The sequence below is a fragment of the Ochotona curzoniae genome, unplaced genomic scaffold (assembly GCF_017591425.1).
Source record: "Ochotona curzoniae isolate NIBS_2020 unplaced genomic scaffold, NIBS_Ocur_1.0 patch341, whole genome shotgun sequence".
Taxonomy (NCBI): Eukaryota; Metazoa; Chordata; class Mammalia; order Lagomorpha; family Ochotonidae; genus Ochotona; species Ochotona curzoniae.
The window spans coordinates 528,287-546,834 of NW_024466908.1; the positions used below are offsets into that span (position 1 = coordinate 528,287).

The window sequence follows — 18,548 nt, forward strand, 5'->3', positions numbered from 1 at the left end:
CGATGGACAGCTGGTTAGAAGAGGGCTCAGGGCCAGGCATGTGGGAAGGAGCCAGGAGTTTCCATGCCCTTCCTTGCACCGCCTCCCTCCAGGCACCTGTGCGTGTTCAGGAAGCACTCTGTCCTCTTGAGTTTTCACAGAGACCTCCTGGTGTGGACATGGCGTTAGATTGTTGTTTCTGCCTACGGCCATACCACCCTGAACGCGCCCGATCTCTTCTGATCTCTCCTCCTCTCTGTAAATCTGCCTTTCCAATAAAAATAAATAAATCTTAAAAAAAATCTATAAAACAAATAACATTATTGAAATAGTCAAAACTCTTTAGATTTTAGTTTAGTAAAAAGATTTGTCTTATTAGAAATAGGTATGGGTGAAATAATACAGGTGAAAATGGTGGCTTCCGAGATTAGTGGGCAGGACATGAAAGGACTGGATCAGAAGGGGAAGCTGAGGCATGCATGGTATTTTCCAGGAGTGAGACAGTACTCTACCCTTGTGAAGATGGAGGGGAAGGTGTAGGGCCTGGAGGCAGGGGAGAGGGGAATGGGGGAGCCCAAGACCCAGGGAGTGAGGATGAGAAAGCAAGTGGCAGGAGTAGTCAGGGTGCTGGCCAAGGTGCTGACAGGTGCCTACCTGGTTGCTCAGGTTGGCTAGTGTGGGGATGGAAGGCTAAGGATGGATCTGATGTGTCAAACAATGAGAATCCCCACATTGGAAGGTCTTGATTGATTTCTAAGGAGGCAGCAGAGGGGAAGAGAAGTGTGAGTGTGTGTGTGTGTGTGTGTGTGTGTGTGTGGAGGGCGGTGGCTTGGAAGTGCTGCTAGATGAGGTTTGCTGGGGAGCCTCTATGAGTCCTGAAAACTGCTCCGCAGTAGCTGTGAGGTCTCAGCCAATCAAACAGCAGACATACATAATGTGTCCAGCCATGCTTCCAATTTTGGGGCTTTCCCTGGCAATGGTCACACCCATACCCAGGAACAACAAGCTGCCCCGAGATCCGAGTTCTCTAACACAGCGACTGACATGTGCACAGAGCTTGAATGGATGTCAGTCAATGATAAACTTCCGGTGTGTGATGGAGGAGGGAATCTATTGAACTCTGCTTAGCAAAGGAAAGATCTTGCATTTGGAAGAAACATTCCTGTGCTCCTGTCTGAGGACCAGGGGATTAGCCCAGGCTAAGGGAAGAGAACATGTGAGATGAATTTGCTGTAAAAATTTCTTAGTGTCTGTCCTTTGCTATGGAATGTAAAGGGATAAAAAAGACCTTTGGGTCGTAAAGAGAGGAGAGAAGGAGGCAGAATGAAGCACAAATAAGCCCTAAAGATGAACATGTAGGAAATTCATGAACTGTGCTTCAGTCAAAGAGACAGAGAGCTAGAGACATTTCTAACAGTATCACCCAGAGTAGGTAGAATTTTTTAAAAGTATGTGCAAGATCTATACTCTGGAAACTAGAAAATATCGATGAGTGGGGATGTGGAAGATTTGGTAAGTTGTTTGTTTTCCTTTACACCGAACCATAGCTAATATGATCCCTGTTCAAAGCCTGTAGGCTTCCAATTAAAAAAAAAAAGATTTATTTATTTTTATTGGGAAGTCAGATATACAGAGAAGAGGAGAGACAGAGAGGAAGATCTTCTGTCTGTTGATTCACTCCCCAAATGACCACAATAGCCAGAGCTGCACTGATCCAAAGCCAAGAGCCAGGAGCTTCTTCCGGGTCTCCCACATGGGTGCAGGGTCCCAAGGATTTGGGCCATCCTTGACTGCTTTCCCAGGCCACAGGCAGGGAGCTGGATGGGAAGCGGGGCTGCTGGGATGCAAACTGTCTCCAATATGGGATCCCGATGTTTGCAACAAAAGGACTTTGGCCACTAGGCTACCATGCTGGGCAGCATAGGCTTCCAATTTTTAAAAAACAGTACAAAACTTGACATTTGACCTAGTGGTAAGATGTCTCTTGGTCCACATCCTTTGTCAGAGACCCAACTCCGCTTCTGGTTCCAGCTTTCTGCCAAGGCACCCTGAGAAGCAGCAGGTGATGGCTTAAGTAGCTGGATCTCTGCTTCCATGTGGGGACCTGGATTCAATTTCTGGACTTTGGTCTTATCTCCAGGCAGCGGGCATTGTGGGTATTTGGAGAGTGCACCAACATAGCAGAGCTCTGATCTGTCTTTCATACTTTCTTTCTGTCACTCAAATGTATAAAACATAAACATAAAATTTATTTATTTTTATTTTTATTTTTTTAAAAAGATTTATTTTTATTATTTTTTTTATTGGAAAGGCGGATATACAGAGAGGAGAGGCAGAGAGGAAGATCTTCCGTCCGATGATTCACTCCCCAAGTGAGCCGCAATGGCCGATACTATGCCGATCCGAAGCCAGGAGCCTCTCCCGGGTATCCCTCACGGGTGCAGGGTCCCAAAGCTTTGGGCCGTCCTCGACTGCTTTCCCAGGCCACAGGCAGGGAGCTGGAAGGGAAGCGGGGCTGCCGGGATTAGAACCGGCGCCCATATGGGCTCCCGGGCGTGCAAGGCGAGGACTTGACCACTTGCGCCACCGCGCCGGGCCCATAAATATAAAATTTAAAACTTTACATAGCTGGACATGGCATGATGGCTCAATGGCAAAATCCACGCCTCACAAGTGCAGAGATTCAGTATAGATGCTTGTTCGCATCCTGGCTGCTCCATTCCCATCCAGCTTCCTGCTTATGGACTTGGAAAGCAGGAAAGGATGGCCCAAAACCTTGGGGCACTACATCCACGTGGGAGACAAGGAAGAAGCTCCTGGCTTCAGCTCAGCTCTAGCCATTGCAGCCACTTGGGGAGTGAACCAGTGGATGGAAGATCTTTTTCTCTGTCTTTCCTTCTTTACATAAATCTGCCTGCCTAATATTAATACATAAATCTTTTTAAAAAGACTGTACTTAGCAAAGCATAGTTAAAACCGTTTTGTAGAAATAGTATTTTGCTATAAGTCTCACTATAAAAATTTCAGAAAATAGTGAAGCCAGAATGAATTATAGGCTGGTAAAGAAGGGCAGACAGGCTTGAAATTGACCTACATATCAACTGATTTTTTCACAAAGAACCTAAGGAAATTTAATTTGAGGGAAAGGTAGTCATTTAAATAAACAGCACTGGGTTTTGGATATCTGCAGTGATGCCTGCCTACCCTCAGAGCTCCAGGGAACATCGTGCTCGTTGTGCCCCTTGGCACACACATGAGTCCAAGATGTGTGTGTGCACTGGTTGAATGCCAGCCAAGATCCCAGAGGCTCAGCCTGTGTAGGACCTTCCAGGTGGGACAGAAAACCCTCCCTTTCCTAGGGCAGCCGCCCTTGCTGCCCCTGCTCACTGCTGCTTGTGAAGGAGGGAGGTACAATTGGATTCACAGTCCATAAACAGGTAGGCCTGGGATTGGCTGTCAGGTAAGGCTCGCATGGAGCACCAGAAGGCAGATAGGCATGCGTGGTCTATGGCCAACAAGATTCAGTCCTGGACTGTACCTCAACCACCTACTCCAGTCCAATTGGACACCATAGTTGGATTAACCTATAGTCATTAACATAAGACCTCAGGAATTGAGGTTTTAACACAGAGGACTTGGGGGACACTCAATCTGATCCCCAAGCTACAGCATTAAGATAAAAGCCGGGGGCCTGGCGGCGTGGCCTAGCGGCTAGGGTCCTAGCCTTGAACGCGCCAGGATCCCATATGGGCAGTGGTTCTAGTCCTGGCAGCTCCACTTCCCATCCAGCTCCCTGCTTGTGGCCTGGGAAAGCAGTCATGGGTAGCCCAATGCTTTGGGATCCTGCACCCGTGGGGGAGACCTGGAGGAGGCTCCTGGCTCCTGGCTTCGGATCTGCACAGCACTGGCCATTGCGCTCACTTGGGGAGTGAATCACCAGACGGAGGATCTTCCTCTCTATCTCTCCTCTCTGTGTATCTGACTTTGTGATAGCAATAAATAAATAAATAAATCTTAAAAGAAAAAAAGATAAAAGCCAGAGCACTAGTGCCCGAGTGTTCATTGGATCAGGCCCCATTCTGAGGCATTTCCTTGCATGAATCCTTGTTAGCTAGTAACCTTATGCAATATCATTATTCCCATTTTACAGATGTGGTAACTGAGTCACAGGGAAGGTCACACACAAGGAAAACAAAGGAAAAAAGAACTTGAGGCTAGGAAGTTTGGCTCAAGGGTCAAGTTTTTGACAGGCCACCATAGCACAGAGATGCCAGGCTTCAGGAGGGACTAGAAAGGGCAGGATGAGACCAGAGCTAGAAGGCAGCTGCTGCAGCTGACGTAGTCTTGACTCAGCTCTGAGGTTCGTAACCCTTGGGCCAGGCTCTGCAAGGAAACTAAGCAGCTTCGGCCCCTGATCCACCCCAGCCCTGTGGGGGCAGCCGCTCTGACTGGCATCTGCAGCAGGGCACTGGTGTCTCAGGCATGGAATCCTGGGTATCCTTCTGTTGGGGCTACAGCAGCAGCTCCTCCTCTCCCCTCCTCTCTGAATCATAAAGCCAGACCCTGGTCCTATTGCTCAACCCCCGGCTGCCCAGTTCCTGCAGACACCGCCTGACCTGCCTGCCTGACCCTCTCTGTCCTGCAGTGCAAGGGAAAGATCAGATCTGTGCCAGGTGCCCTGTAGGCTGTCCAGGGCTGGGGTGACATGGAGCCTCTGTGGCTACTGGTCCTGCTGGCCATTACAGGTAGGATGCCCTGCTTCTCCTTCCTTGAGCTGTGCTTGGGGGCGGGAGTGGGCACTGAGTACAACCAGGGAGGGCATTGCCCGGTGCCTTGCTCTGCTTGCCCTTCCTTCTTCCCTCCCTCCCTTCTCAGCACCAGATCCCATGCAGGTTAGACCCTCATGTGCGTGTGGTGGAGAAGGGTCAGGGACTGGGCAAAGAGGCAGGGAAGCATTTCTAATTGTGGCACAAACCAGCAATCAGAGGAAACTTGGGGAGTGCTGTAAAGAATCCCCACCATCATGAGCCCCTGAAGCCTATGTCTAGCCCAGGTGAGCAGCAGGGAAGCAGGGGAAGGAAGGAGCATCCCCCTAGGAGGGGCCCCTCCCATGCTGGGAGGACCTTGTCCTCAGCTCTTGGTGGACAAGGAGGGGGCTACAGATGCCCATGTTTAGATTTTGGAGAGTGACAGCTCACATCCCTGCACCTCCCTGCCTCCTCCCATTGTGGGTACCTCTTGTTCCTCCGGGGAAGGCTGGGAGAGGGGAGAAATGGTGCCACTGGGGTCTTGTTCCAGCAGCCTCTTAGCTGGAGATGGAAAGGGGACTTAGCAGCCAGGTGGTGTGTGTGTGTGCGTGTGTGTGTGTGTTGCTTGCCAGTAGGCAGAGGGATGGGCTGGGTGACATGCACACGGGGACACAAAGACATCCCTATATCTCCACTTGGCAGCTCCCAGCTCCTTCAGGCTCTTCTGGTCTCTGCGCCAGATCTGGGGGACAAGGGGACAGGACTGAGAGAAGCGACAGTGAAGCCATAGCTCCAGGTAACGCCCTGGCCATGGCCCTGGGCTGGAGCCCTGGCTCAACTCCCTCCCCTCCTCACCCCAAGGGAGTTCCAAAATAGCAATCTCATGTCTCGCCCAAAATAGCTCTGAGCTGAGTCCTTCCTGCAAGGGGAACAAAGCCATAGAAATAGGGAAGCTGGAAGCTGAGAGCCAGGAAAGAGGAGAGTATGGAGTCTGTGCCAGCGTGGGTGGGTGCAGATGAGCGAGTGTGACCCGAGGGGACGGGGTGCCTTGCCCCGCCCCTGCAGAGCCAGGCGCAGGCCTGAGGGTGCTGCTCGCCCTGCGGGGTTGAGATGCAGAGGCAGAAGAGAGGCCCTGGTGCCCCTAGACAGGAAGCAGATGGGCACAACAGAAGCAGACGGGACTTGGTCACCGAACATCACCAGAAATAAGCCTACCAAGGGGCAGTGATGTCTGTGAAGACGCCCTGCCAAGTCCAACAGCGAGAAAGTCAGACTCCGAAGTCTGGTATCCCAGCTCTTGCCCCCCGTAAACACACATCCTCACAGTGCCACCTTCTCTTTCAGCTTGAGTAAGAACCCCAGCTTCTAAGGGTGTGGTTTCTGTCTAAGTTGCACACGGTAGGTGTTTAGTGCTCATTCGGTAAAGCAATGAAGGTGTAACTGAGTACCTCCTCCATAGGGCTGTCCTGTGCCCACAACGTCACGGTGTTCCAGGGCGTGGAGGGCCAGTCCCTGCGGGTCTCCTGCCCATACAACTCGGTGGAGCACTGGGGGAGGCGCAAGGCCTGGTGCCGCCAGCTGGGCGAGAAGGGCCCGTGCCAGCGTGTGGTCAGCACGCATGCCTGGTGGGTGCTGTCCTTCATCAAGAGACGGAACGGGAGCACAGCCATCAAGGATGACGCCCTGGGTGGCATCCTTACTGTCACGCTGCGGAATCTTCAAGCCCACGATGCAGGTCTCTACCAGTGCCAGAGCCTCCAAGGCAGAGAGACCAACACGCTCCAGAGGATCCTGGTGGAGGTGCTTTCAAGTGAGTGGGTGACTGGCCGTACCTCTGGTCTGTCCCTGGGTCCGGCCTGGTGGTTTGGGTGTCTGTGAATAGGATCGCTCTCCGGGCTCCGAGGCATCCTCCAGGCATCCTTTCTCAAAGGAAAACCTCCGCTGTGGGTCTCTCCGCCCCCACACACGGTCATCAGAGATGATTGTACAGGTTACTCACGGTGCCAGGAAGCCCAAATCCAGTCCCAACTCCTTTTGCTGGGCTGTCTCCCTGACTCAGGGCTGTATCACCTGCAGGGAGGGCGTCTTTCTCTGACTTGCATTAAGGCGCTGTCAGAGCTAGCTTTGGCCTTACTTGAGTGTTATCACTTTGCTGTCTATGCATGTGATGTTTCTGTAAAGGGACTTCAAAACGTTGTGGAAAATGTAGACGAAATGTATCTCAGTGCAAACGTTTTTGAAATCCATGCATAGTTTTCTTTTTAAAAGATTTACTGTTTTGGGCCCGGCGCGGTGGCACAAGTGGTTAAGGTCCTCGCCTTGCATGCCCGGGATCCCATATGGGCACTGGTTCTATCCCGGCAGCCCCACTTCCCTTCCAGCTCCCTGCCTGTGGCCCGGGAAAGCAGTCAAGGACGGCCCAAAGCTTTGGGACCCTGCACCCGCGTGGGAGACCCGGAAGAGGTTCCTGGCTTCGGATTGGCATAGCATTGGCCGTTGCGGTCACTTGGGGAGTGAATCATCGGATGGAAGATCTTCCTCTCTGTATATCCGCCTTTCCAATAAAAAAATAATAAAAATAAATCTTAAAAAAAAAAGATTTACTTTTTTTTTAAAAAAGATCTATTTATTTTTATTGAAAGGCAAATATACAGAGAGGAGGAGAGACAGAAAGGAAGATCTTCAATCCATTGATTCACTCCCCAAACGGCTGCAATGGCTGGTGCTGAATTGATCCGAAACCAGGAGCCTGGAGCTTCATCTGGGTCTCCCGTGTGGGTGCTGGGTCCCAAAGGTTTGGGCCATCCTCAACTGTTTTCCCAGTTCACAAGCAGGGAGCTGGATTGGAAGTGGGGGCACCAGAATTAGAACTGGCGCCCATATGGGATCCTCATGTGTGCAAGGCAAGAACTTTAGCCGCTAGGCTACTGTGCCGGGCCCTAAAAGATATATTTTCTATTGGAAAAGCAGATTTACAGACAGGAAGGTCTTTCATTTGTTGGCTCACTCCCCAAATGGTCACAATGGCTTGAGCTGAGGCGATCTGAAGCCAGGAGCCAAGAGTTTATTCTTGGTTTCCCACATGGGTTCAGGGTCTCAAGGCTTTGGGTCATTCTCTACTGCTTTCCCAGGCCACAAGCAGGGAGCTGGATGGGAAGTGGAGCAGCCAGGATACAAACTGGCTTCTATATGGGATGCTGGTGTTTGCAGGTAGAGCATTAGCCAGTTGAGCCATTTTTTTTCATAGTATGCACGTTTTGTGAACTTTTGGAAGACTCTTCATGTGCCCAGATTTCAATTTCTTTTCACCAAAGCTAAGTTTGTCCTTTGATTCCATGTCCACAACCTTTCTGAATTGTGCCTGTCAGTGGCCCTTAATCATTTCTTCCCTGGCCAAGCAATTGACAATTCCACCAGCAAACATTTGCCACCACCCCCACGCTCCACCCCACTCAGTGGGTGCCAAAGCATGATGCTTCTCCCCTCTGAGCTTTGCACAGGGATCTGAGACTCCAAACTCCACTGGGTCTCGAGGGAGAACCACGTGGGGTGCGGGTTAGGGGGTGGGGAGGAGGTGTCATGTTTCTCCCCTCTTCCCACTTCCTGCCCCTCCGCCCAGGCGGCCCTTCATCATGCAAGCTGGGTAAGGAGGAGGCATTGCCTAAGTTGCAGGGGGAGGAGAAACTGCCAGCCCCCCACTGCACCTCCAGTCCACCATATTTCCAAGTATAGCAGGGCAAGGAGACCCAAGTGTTGAGTCTGGAAAGGTGTGGGGCTCAGCTGACCTCTAGGAGGGTGGCAGAGAATAACGTGGTTGCTTTAACTCTTGGCTTGTGTCCATAGGAAATCTGTTGCTCCACCTGCTCTCCTCTAAGGCTGCTGCGTGCTGCAGGGTAGGAGCTGAGAGCCCGGGCACTCTGCTGAATCCTCCTCCTCCCCGTACTCCGGGATAAGCAATGGAGGCTCATAGAGGTTAATGACCTCTATACACTCAAGGTCAGAGGCCACAGGGCTCACCCCATCCACAGGGCTTCTGTCTGCCTAGCCTGCCTTCTGTCTCCACAGACCCCCTGGATCATGAAAACGTTGCAGACCTTTGGGCCCCAGAGGAGTCCGGGAGCTTCGAGGGTGCTCCCGTGGAGCACAGCATCTCCAGGTGCAGACCCCTGCCCTGCAGAGCCCAGCCAGGGGTGAGACAGGGGTCCCGGAACTACCAACCCCAGGTGCAGAGAACCTAAAGCTCCTTCCAGCTGGCCAGGTTGTGTGTGTCTGATCCTGTGCCCCTGTTGGGACATTGAAATCATTCCTACGACAGTTGGTCCTGAGCTGCTGTTCCAAGAGCGCCCAAATAGATGACACCCAGGCTCCGCACAATTTGGCAATGATGAGTTTTAATCCTCCAGTATGAAACAGGGAATCCCAGTGCTCTGCACTTCATCCTTTCTGACTGGTCCCTGCCTGAGTCTTGTTGTTTGCACACTGGTAATATAACCGCTGAGTGCCCAAGCTTGCACACACACACATACACACTCAGACACATAGTCTCACATATACTCACATATATACAATCATACTCAGACACATACTCACATATTCTCACACACATGCATATACACACACTCAGACACAAATATTCACACATGCATACACACATATACATTCATGCTGACACTCAGATATTCTCATACACGCACTCACATAGACATTTACACTCATAGGCACATACACACAGACATACACACTCCCTAGCATACTAAGGGGAACAAAGGAGAACTGATCGGCAAGGAAGGGAAGAGATGTGCTTAGGTACACCAAGCAAGGCAAGGGCCTGGAAGTCTCCTGACTGCAGGTCCCATAAGCTTCCTCCATCACAGATGGTGCTGGTTGGGGAAGTCGCCTGAGCCCCGAGAAGCTTACAGTTCCTTCCCCTGAAGGCAGACTGATGGCTGTAGGTGATCCATAGCTCCCCTCTGCCCTTCTTGTGTCCTCCAAGGAGCCCCTCAGAAGGAGAGACCTCATTCCCATCCACTGCCATGCTGCTCCTGCTGGCCTGCACCTTTCTCAGCAAGCTTCTAGCAGCTAGTGCCCTCTGGGCTGTGGCCTGGCGCGGGCGGAACACGGGGACAGCTCCAGCCGGTGGCCAGGATGGTGGCTGCCACTCAGGGCACCTGCTGCAGACCCTGACTGGTGAGCTGGGAGGGAGTACAGCGGGCCAGCAGGGCGGGCAGGGGTGGGGAGAGGTGGGGAGGGCGGGCAGGGGTGGGGTGCAGCTGAGGGATCATGTGAACCTCTTAGTGTTTCTTAGGGCTGACAGACACATGAGAGAAGAGGACCTCAGATAGAAGGAGAAGCCACCCAGCCTATACATGTGCCACCTGGCTACCAAGATGCCTGATTCTGCTCTGGCAAGGGGCTCCTCTGCCTGCATCCTGTTCCCCAAGGTCCTGGCAGCAAGGATGTGTGTGTGTGTGTGTGTGTGTGAGAGAGAGAGTGTGTGTGTGTGGCAGGGGCACAGTGTCTGTCTGGAAGGCGGGAAAACCACCTCCTGGCTTTTGCCTCTTGGGTATTAAACATTTTCACAAACACACCCAGGACTCTGTGTGTAAAAAACCAACTGGCCAATCCATAACTGCCCCATACTTCACAGGGGTTTGGGGAAGTTAAAAGAAACAACATTTGGGATAGCCATTTGGCACTACAGTTAATATGCTGCTTCATATGCCCAATCCACGTTGGAGCACCTATGTTTGTGTTTAGCCTCCAATTCTGGTCTAGCATTCTTGCTAACATGCACCCTGGGAGGCAACAGGTGATGGTTCATGTGCTTAGGGCCCTGATGCCCACGTGGGACACTCGGCTGGAATTGGATTCCACTTGGCCCAGCTCTGGCTATCATAGGTATCTGGGGAATGAACAAGTAGATAAAGAATCGCACTACCACTTTGCCTTTCAAATAAACAAACATATACCTTTTTGCTAAAGAAGAAGAAAGAAAGAAACTTTGTCACTCCCTAATAAGTTGTCTGGTGCACAGCGTGTTGGAGTCCCGGATCCTGTCTGGTCACCTCTGTTCCAACAGTGGACCACATCTATTTGTTATAAATAAGAAATGCTTGAAGAGTAACAGAGATTTTTCAGATTAAAAATATAAAGACTAAAAGATTGGGGCCAGTGCTATGGCATAGCAGGTAAAACTGTCATCTATATCCAGCTCCGGTATCCCCTTTGGGTGCCAGTTTGAGTCCCAGCTGTTCCACTTCCGGTCCAGCTTCCTGCTAATGAGTGGCAAAGCAGCACAAGATGACCCACATCCTTGAGCCCCTGCCATCCACGTGGGAGACACAGAAGAAGCTCCTGGTTCCTGCTGTGGCCTGACCCTGCCCCAGCCATTGTGGAGCGGGGCAGGAAGCAGCAGATGGAACATCTCTCTCTTTCTCTGTCTTTCCCCTCCTCTCTCTGTAACTTTGCCTTTCAAATAAGTAAATAATTTTAAAATAAGAAATTTTAGAAATAATAGAAGGGTAGAAAAAAAAGATAAGGAAATCTCCCAGATGACAGAACAAAATGGACAAAGAGATGGAAAAGATATGAGAATGAGATGAATATGTAAGATTCAGTATCCAACTAATTAAGGAGCTGCAGGAAAAGCGGAAGGAACCTGTGCCTGATGTGAGTCCCAGCTGCTACCCTTCTGCTACAGCTTCCTACTCATGCACTCGGGAAGGCAGTGGAAGAAGAGGGTTAAAGTACTTTGACCCTTTTAGCCCTGGATGGATGAACCAGGATGGAATTCCTGACTCCTTGCTTCGGCCTGGGTCAACCTTGGCTGTTGGGAGCGATAGGAGAGTGATCCAGAGATGGGAGATCAGAAGTGATTAGTAAACAAAGAGCCTCTTGCCCCAAACAAAAAGTGAGTGAGCCAGTCCAGGGCACACCATCCAGGTGACACTTGTGTTGTGAAGATGTGCAGCAAGAGGGACAGTCCCCTAAAGGCTCAGGTGGGGTTGGTGGTGGAAGAACCTGGAATTAGAATGTCCTGACCATGCTGAGGGCACTTGACAACTCTGCATCACTTTGTATCTGAAAGACCCTGAAGATCATTTCTCTTCCTCATTGCCCTCTAGCTGCCGTGATGATTCTCCCATTTCACTCCTCAGTCAGGTGCAGTGCCCAGGGAATCTGCTTTCTCACCCCACCTTGCCTCAGTATCAATTTCTGAATACTTGAGCCAACCTGGGCTTGGAAGAGCTCCCTCTCCCCACCCCAGTCCCTGCCTCCCACCCTGTTGTCCCTTTAGCCGTGGACAGCCCCATGTGACTGGGGAAGGCTGGCATTTCCTGCCCTCCAAGGAAAGCTGTGTCAGTGCCCAGACAAGCCCTGGAGCTGACATCTCCCTGTCCAGCCATGGACCTCCAGCTGCTCCTGCTGCTGCTCCTGGGACTAGCAGGTAAGGTGCAGAAGGGGCTGGTACTGCTGTGGATGCTACACTCACATGTGGAGATCCCAGGGGTCACCATGCCGGTGGGGTAGGCTGGAGGTGGGAGGAAGTACTCTGCTCCTGCCCAACATTGCTACTTCCATTCCTCCCCCAGGTCAGGGCTCCGTAGTCAGCCGCCCTGAGCTGCTGCAGGTGCAAACAGGGAGCTCCATTCTAGTACAGTGCCACTACCGGCTGCAGGATGTCAAAGCCCAGAAGGTGTGGTGCCGCTTCTCAGCCGCCAGCTGCCAGCCCTTGGTGACCTCAGCTGTGGATCGCAGAGGCCCAGGGGGTGGGCGCACGTTCCTCACCGACCTGGGCGGGGGCCTCCTGCAGGTGGAAATGGTCAGCCTGCAAGAAGAGGATGCTGGGGAGTACGGCTGCATGGTGGAGGGAGCCGCGGGGCCCCAGACCCTACACCGTATCTCTCTAGTGGTGTTACCCCAAGGTGAGTGGTCCATGGCCTGCTTCCTCCCACCGTGCAACTTTGCCTCACCACCCACCTCTGTTGCCAGGGGTTCTTGGGTCCCTGATGGGTGGAGGCCATTCGGGGTGGCATTGGGAGGAAATATCCTTGTGACAGCTCTGCAGGGAGCGGAAACCAAGCTGATTGGGAAGTGGGAGATAAATCAGCGGAAGAGCCTGCCCTGCTCCTCCCACAGTGGACTCCCCATTCCTCCCACCAAGGTCCCGCCATTTTGGTCAGCATTTCCAATACCCTTGAGGGTTTTTGGTTTGTTTGTGTTTTAATTCCCATAACAACATACCTGATAGCTTAAAACGAACTGAACTTATAATTAATTGTTGAAGTCTTAACTGAGCCTGTGGGTGGGTTTTCCTGTTAGGCAGCTTACATTCTGGGCTGAACTGATCAGCTCATGGTTTTGAAGGTGGGAAGAAGGTCATTGCCATTGAAGCCATTATTCTCCCTAGAGAAAGCCCTTTTACAGGCTCCAATCTCTCAACCTGTAACCCTTGGTGCCCAAGAATTTATTTAAAGAAGTTTAAAATACTTACCATTTTTCTCAATAAAATAGGTTATTAAAAATTTATTTTGGTGCAAAAATGGCCAGTTCCCAGCAGCAGACACTGCCGTTGCTCTGCTGTTGTACATGTTGAAGTTTTCTCATTGTTAGGCCTTTTTTTACTCAAGTACTTTGTGCCCAGTCCCCTCACATAATGAAACTAAGGGAGGCATATTCCCTTTTCTCCCTTAAGTAACAGGGTGACTAAGTTGTGATTAAAGTCCCTGTTATCTTGAGCCCATGATTATTACTTTATATTCACCTGCTAATCGTTCCTCACACCTTGTCCTCCTTATTGTTTCATGCTCTGAGTGACTAGACTGAATACTTGAATCTCTGGGAAGGCAGACTGTGACAAGGTGAGATGTGAGATGAGGGAGCACGGAAGAAGGTGCTTGGAGCTCCCACCTGCTGCGAAGGGGCAGGTGATGTTGATGAGTGACATTCACATAGTCTGGTAGAGCAGGCTGTGGCGTGCAGTTCAGACAGGCGCTTAGCTTTAGAGATGGTTGCCCAATGTGGCCTGATAGGGCAGTAGAAATGGTGCCGCCACACCTTCAGCGGGTAGTTTGGTATGAGGAAGGCAGTAGGCATTATGAATTGTTCAGCAAAGCAAGGCTCCTATCCCAGATATTTGAAAAGGACTGGCAAGGTTCCTAAGACAGATCTCTCAACCAACAGAAACCTGAATCCTACTCCCAGGGGACCAGGATATGGCAGGGATGTCAGAAGCCTTCTAACAAAAACCAAGTCTCTGGCTCCCAGCATAGGGTCAGCTATTCTCACAACCCATTAGGAATGATCTGGAGCTCCCGCTATGCTGGAGGACAGAGCTTAGCCTGGGACTCATGCACACTGTAGGTGTGGTCCCAGCATGATAGCTATGTGGGGAGGGCCTATTTGAGGCCAAAAATGGCTGGCAGTTACATCACTTTGGAGGGCGACAGTTGGAGAGCTCTTTTCTGGGGCGGGAAGAGGAGTGGGACATTGCATGGCAATGGCTGTTTCTACATATTCTGAGCAGCTTAACAAGCCCAGAAGGGAATGAGATGGAGCAGGTGGAAGAATGAAGGTGGTGGAGGAGATCTCTTCCTCAGCTCCTTGTTCCCAGTCCCTGAGATCTCAGCATCATGGGGGCTAGGTGCTCTTTACATGTTTCCTTCTGACTCAGTTGCTGGCCAGAGTGAGGAGACCTACAAACTTGGCAGTGTGGCTGAGGACCCTACCGCACACCTCCCAGGCAGTGCCAGCCCCTGGGAACCCAGGCAGCATGAGAAGAGGTATCGCTATGCCCAGATGTGGGTGGTCGGGAGAAGAGTGGTGATGAGACAGGACCTGTTGCAAGCTCTAGGTTACATCAAAGGGGAGACATGATTCCTGCCATTCTTGGGAAACTGATTGGCAGGATGATCAGTCCCCTCCCCAAGTTCGGCTCTGGGTTCTTCATTCTGCTGACTCTTCAGCCAGGACACCCTAATTACGTGTCTCTTTTATGTCCTGTGTGGACTGCCCACCTCATTTCATCTCTTCCTTCTCGCTGTGGGTCCCTGAGGTATGACCCTTCTCCAGTGTTCTGGGCCTCCTGGCTAGCATTCCTTGTAGGATTGAAGGCTAAGCCTCCTACCCTTTTCTGTCCCTCAGTTTCCCCTTGATCGGGGGTGCTGTGTTCCTACTGGGTGTGCTGGTGGTGGCTGTGGTGCTGTTTGCTGTGATGGCCAAAAGGAAAGGTAAGTAGCAGACTCTACCTGCCCCACTCTGGCCCTGCCACTCCTGCAGAAGCCAGCTTTGTAAATGGGATCAAATTACCTGAGGGATGCAAGGGAGGGAAGGGGACTCCGTGGGAGCAGACCTGGAGAAAGATAGGAACTGGGGGGTGAGGAGAGGGGCACTGTGACTGCAGGACAGGTGATGGAGGTGGGGTAGGGGCTAAGTACAGTGGTGTGAAGGAGCTACAGGCTGGGGTACGGGCTAGGGAGGGTGAGAAGGAGGGTCTGCAGGAAGTGAGAGCTGGGTTCAGAGCCCACTCTGGATGCTGACGGTGTTGCTGTCTGTCCTGCCAGCAACCAGACATTCTGTCTGTGGACCATTCCAGAGCTGTAATGCTTCAGGCACGGTAAGAGGACCTTCACACCCTCATCCCCACCCCCAGACCGTCCAAGCATCTCTCACCGAGACCCTGGAGAAGTGGAGACCTCTTGGAATCTCTTCCTCAAGCCTGTACACTTGACATTAGTGGTCCCCCACTTTCCCAGAGTTGGGGAAAAATGTGGGGCCTGAAATATCTTTAAACAATGAAGCCCACATGGCCACTCATAGATGCAAGTCTTTTTGAGAGACAGATCCGGTGTGGTCTCAGGCTCCTCACCAAGGGTGGCGGGGCAGAGGGTGGCCTTTTCTCTTTGCCTGATGTGCTTGCTTCTACCGTAGGACCCCTCTTCAGCGGTCCCCCACATCAGTGATTGTGGACTGGCTGTGGTAGAACCTTCGGATGTGCCATACACCAGGCTCCATTCACCAATTTCCTTCGACAGTGCTGCCTACAGAGAGCTAGCTCTTGATGTCCCATCCCCAGGGCCTCCTCTGCCTCCGAAGGTCCACGTTTCCTCCAAGTCTGTGACATATGCTGCAGTCATCTTCCCAAAAGGAGATAAGGGTGAAGTGGCCTCCTGTGAGCCACCCCAGGATCCACCTGACTGCCAGACTCCACCCAGCTAAGCTGTTTAGTTCTCTATGGACGCATGGTGGTGGTCATGCTTGGGGCCTCTGCACGGCTCATGCCAGATCCCTAAGATATCCCAGCCACTGTCAGATCCAAGCTAACGTCCTGAGTCTGCTGATGAGATGCTCAAATATGTCTAAGGTGTTTTGGGGAAGCTCCCTCCCCACCATGACACACTGAATAAACCCTGAATGATATGTGGCCTCAATGGTTATAGAGTAGTGAGGATGGTTGGGGGGAGGACCCTGTTTTGACTAGTCACTTGGGTATTCAGTGCGCACATTCCCTGCCTGTCTGGCTAGTGGAGAAGCGGTTTCCCACCACCCACCCCAGGACACTGAATTTGAATTTGTTTCAAAGAGCACCAAAAAGACTTCAAAGGTATTTCCTGTTTCTCTTAGGATCCCTGAATATACCAATTCATTTGCTAGAATTAAGAAAGCTCTTCTGTGCTCTGCTGCTTGTGAACAAGTAATGTGTTGTGATGCACCAGCATGTGTGGGGTGTCCATGATAAATTAGAGGAGCCCCAGACAGATGGGATGTGAGCGATGGACTGCAGAGACGGGAATAAGCACGGCAAGCTTGATTCCCTGCAGAAAAAAGGGTTTCCCAGCGCCAGATGAAACTCCTTTGTGTTACCAGAGGTGGCTCTGCCTCACTAGGTGACCGTTTGGTAGCTCTGTTTCCTTGGGCTTGAACTCTGGAGTCTGGAAAGAGCCCAGGGGGAGAAACAGACATGCTGGAAGGCAGGGGAATAGTCAAGTGTGCCCATGGTCAAGTGTGAATGAACACTAGTCCAGGCAGGATGTGGAGAAGCCTCAAGGTCCCTGCTAGCATTTCTTCTGAAGCTGTTTAATATGAAAATACTTTCCGATATGGGGGAGAGAGAATTAAGGGCGAGGGGATGTCGGGGGGGGGACTCAAAAAGTCTTGTGATAATCATGGAGAACTAGGCATGAAGAGGTTTCACTCATCTGGAGGGGCTCCAAGCTTAACCCGGTGTTTCAGGAGAAGGGCCAGGGGCTGGGCCTCGGACTGCAGGCAGGATAAGCCCAGGATGCTATTTGGGGACTTGTGGCAGGATGCTCTGAGCATGGCTGATAAGAGCCTCAGGCTGTGACTTCTGTCCCTTGTGGAGGTGGCAGCTGTCAAGATGCCCATCAATCAACGGAGCCCTCATTTTCCTGGGGGAAAACAGCCTGGTGAAGAGAGAAGAGTAGAAGAGCGAATAAAGTCTAAACAGAACTCTCTGGAACAATTTTTCCCCCGATTTGAATGTCAATTTGTACTTCTAGAACTGGATTTAAAAAAAAAGTTCAGCAGTACAAAGGGAAATACTGTGAAAGATAACTATAACCTGTGTAGTGGAGAAGAGGAAAAGCAGATGTTCTCCTGCTTACCACAGACTGTATCCCGCTAAGCAGATCCTAAATCACACACTGCAGCTTGAGAGTGCATTTAGTTCACCTAGCCTACTGAGCACCACACATTAACCTAGTCTGCCTTAATCTGCTCACATTAGCCTCCTTTTGGGTAAACCATTTAACATAAAACCTATTTTATGATAATTTCTTGATTATCTCATGAATACACAGATGAATATTTTTGTAGGCTGATGGATATAAACACAGAACATCCAAAAACCGCTGGCAGCATATGACACTGTGTGTTACTGGCTGTTAGCCTCCTGACTGTGGCTCTGCGGCCTATGCTGTGCTGTGCCCAGTGTCTGTGAGAACATTCCATCACATGTTGCTGGTCTGGGAAAAGAGCAACATTCAAAATTAGGGTCAGTTCCTTCTGAATGTGTATTTCTCTCACACCACAATAAAGTCAAAAAGTAGGAAGATGAACCAACCTAAGTTGGGAACCACCTGTATATGATTTCATTATTGTTAATGGGAGAGTCTATTGATAATAAATTTTAAAAGGTCATGGTTATAAGAGCAATTTCTAAGATGAAAACACTGACCCATATGCTAGTGTAAGAAACACTCAAAATAAAGAACTTGGGTTACAGGGTGAGACAGTCACCTCAGATCAGAACCTTTGGAATTCAGCTAAAGAAGCACTCAGAGGAAAATTCACACCCTTTAGCAGCAGTTAAGCATCTCACTTAGATTATAACTGATAAACAACAAGAATAGATTCTTTGAAATAAAGTATTAGCTAGCTTACTCATGAAGGGTGAAATAAATAACAAGAGGGACATTACATAGATGCTAAGAATGAAAAAAATAATGAGCATTTTTGTGTTAGGTCTGGATGTATTTGTTGAGTGTTAACGATAGCAAAGAGGCTGTACAACCTGGCAAATATACTAAGTACTGAATTTTATACTTTTTTTAAAAAAATTATTTTTATTGCAAAGTCAGATATATAGAGAGAAGAAACAGAGAGGAAGATCTTCTGTCCCATGATTCACCCCATAAGCGACCACAACGGCCGGTGCTGTGCTGATCCGAAGCCAGGAGCCAGGAACTTTTTCCGGGTCTCCCAGATGGATGCATGAACCTAAAGCTTTTGGGACATCCTCGACTGCTTTCCCAGGCCACAAGCAGGGAGCTGGATGGGAAGTGGAGTTGCCAGGATTAGAAC

General features: G+C 50.6%; 2 protein-coding genes across 4 annotated transcripts; both read left to right on the forward strand.

The window, feature by feature from the left end:
* Positions 1-4,027: 4,027 nt before the first annotated feature.
* On the forward strand, positions 4,028-10,356 carry LOC121167152 (triggering receptor expressed on myeloid cells 2-like). 2 transcript variants are annotated; one of them, XM_040996537.1, is made up of 5 exons: positions 4,028-4,724; positions 6,187-6,537; positions 8,793-8,883; positions 9,721-9,914; positions 10,023-10,356. In XM_040996537.1, the coding sequence occupies exons 1-5, from the start codon at positions 4,685-4,687 to the stop codon at positions 10,067-10,069; spliced, it is 723 nt and encodes a 240-aa protein (XP_040852471.1). In that variant the 5' UTR covers positions 4,028-4,684; the 3' UTR covers positions 10,070-10,356. The 2 variants fall into 2 exon arrangements, with proteins under 2 accessions (XP_040852471.1, XP_040852472.1); XM_040996538.1 differs by having other exon boundaries at positions 10,033-10,356.
* A 1,748-nt stretch (positions 10,357-12,104) lies between these two features.
* LOC121167147 (trem-like transcript 1 protein) lies at positions 12,105-16,145 on the forward strand. 2 transcript variants are annotated; one of them, XM_040996529.1, is made up of 7 exons: positions 12,105-12,174; positions 12,320-12,423; positions 12,541-12,652; positions 14,401-14,509; positions 14,871-14,956; positions 15,290-15,342; positions 15,657-16,145. In XM_040996529.1, the coding sequence occupies exons 1-7, from the start codon at positions 12,132-12,134 to the stop codon at positions 15,942-15,944; spliced, it is 795 nt and encodes a 264-aa protein (XP_040852463.1). In that variant the 5' UTR covers positions 12,105-12,131; the 3' UTR covers positions 15,945-16,145. The 2 variants fall into 2 exon arrangements, with proteins under 2 accessions (XP_040852463.1, XP_040852462.1); XM_040996528.1 differs by having other exon boundaries at positions 12,320-12,652.
* Positions 16,146-18,548: the final 2,403 nt, after the last annotated feature.

Coding starts and splice junctions, on each gene's coding strand:
- LOC121167152 (XM_040996537.1), top strand. CDS start 4,685: ATGGAGCCTCTGTGGCTACTGGTCCTGCTGGCCATTACAG. Junction 4,725..6,186: donor GGTCCTGCTGGCCATTACAG/GTAGGATGCCCT, acceptor CCTCCTCCATAG/GGCTGTCCTGTGCCCACAAC. Junction 9,915..10,022: donor CCTGCTGCAGACCCTGACTG/GTGAGCTGGGAG, acceptor TGAACCTCTTAG/TGTTTCTTAGGGCTGACAGA.
- LOC121167147 (XM_040996528.1), top strand. CDS start 12,132: ATGGACCTCCAGCTGCTCCTGCTGCTGCTCCTGGGACTAGCAG. Junction 12,653..14,400: donor TCTAGTGGTGTTACCCCAAG/GTGAGTGGTCCA, acceptor CTTCTGACTCAG/TTGCTGGCCAGAGTGAGGAG. Junction 15,343..15,656: donor GCTGTAATGCTTCAGGCACG/GTAAGAGGACCT, acceptor CTTCTACCGTAG/GACCCCTCTTCAGCGGTCCC.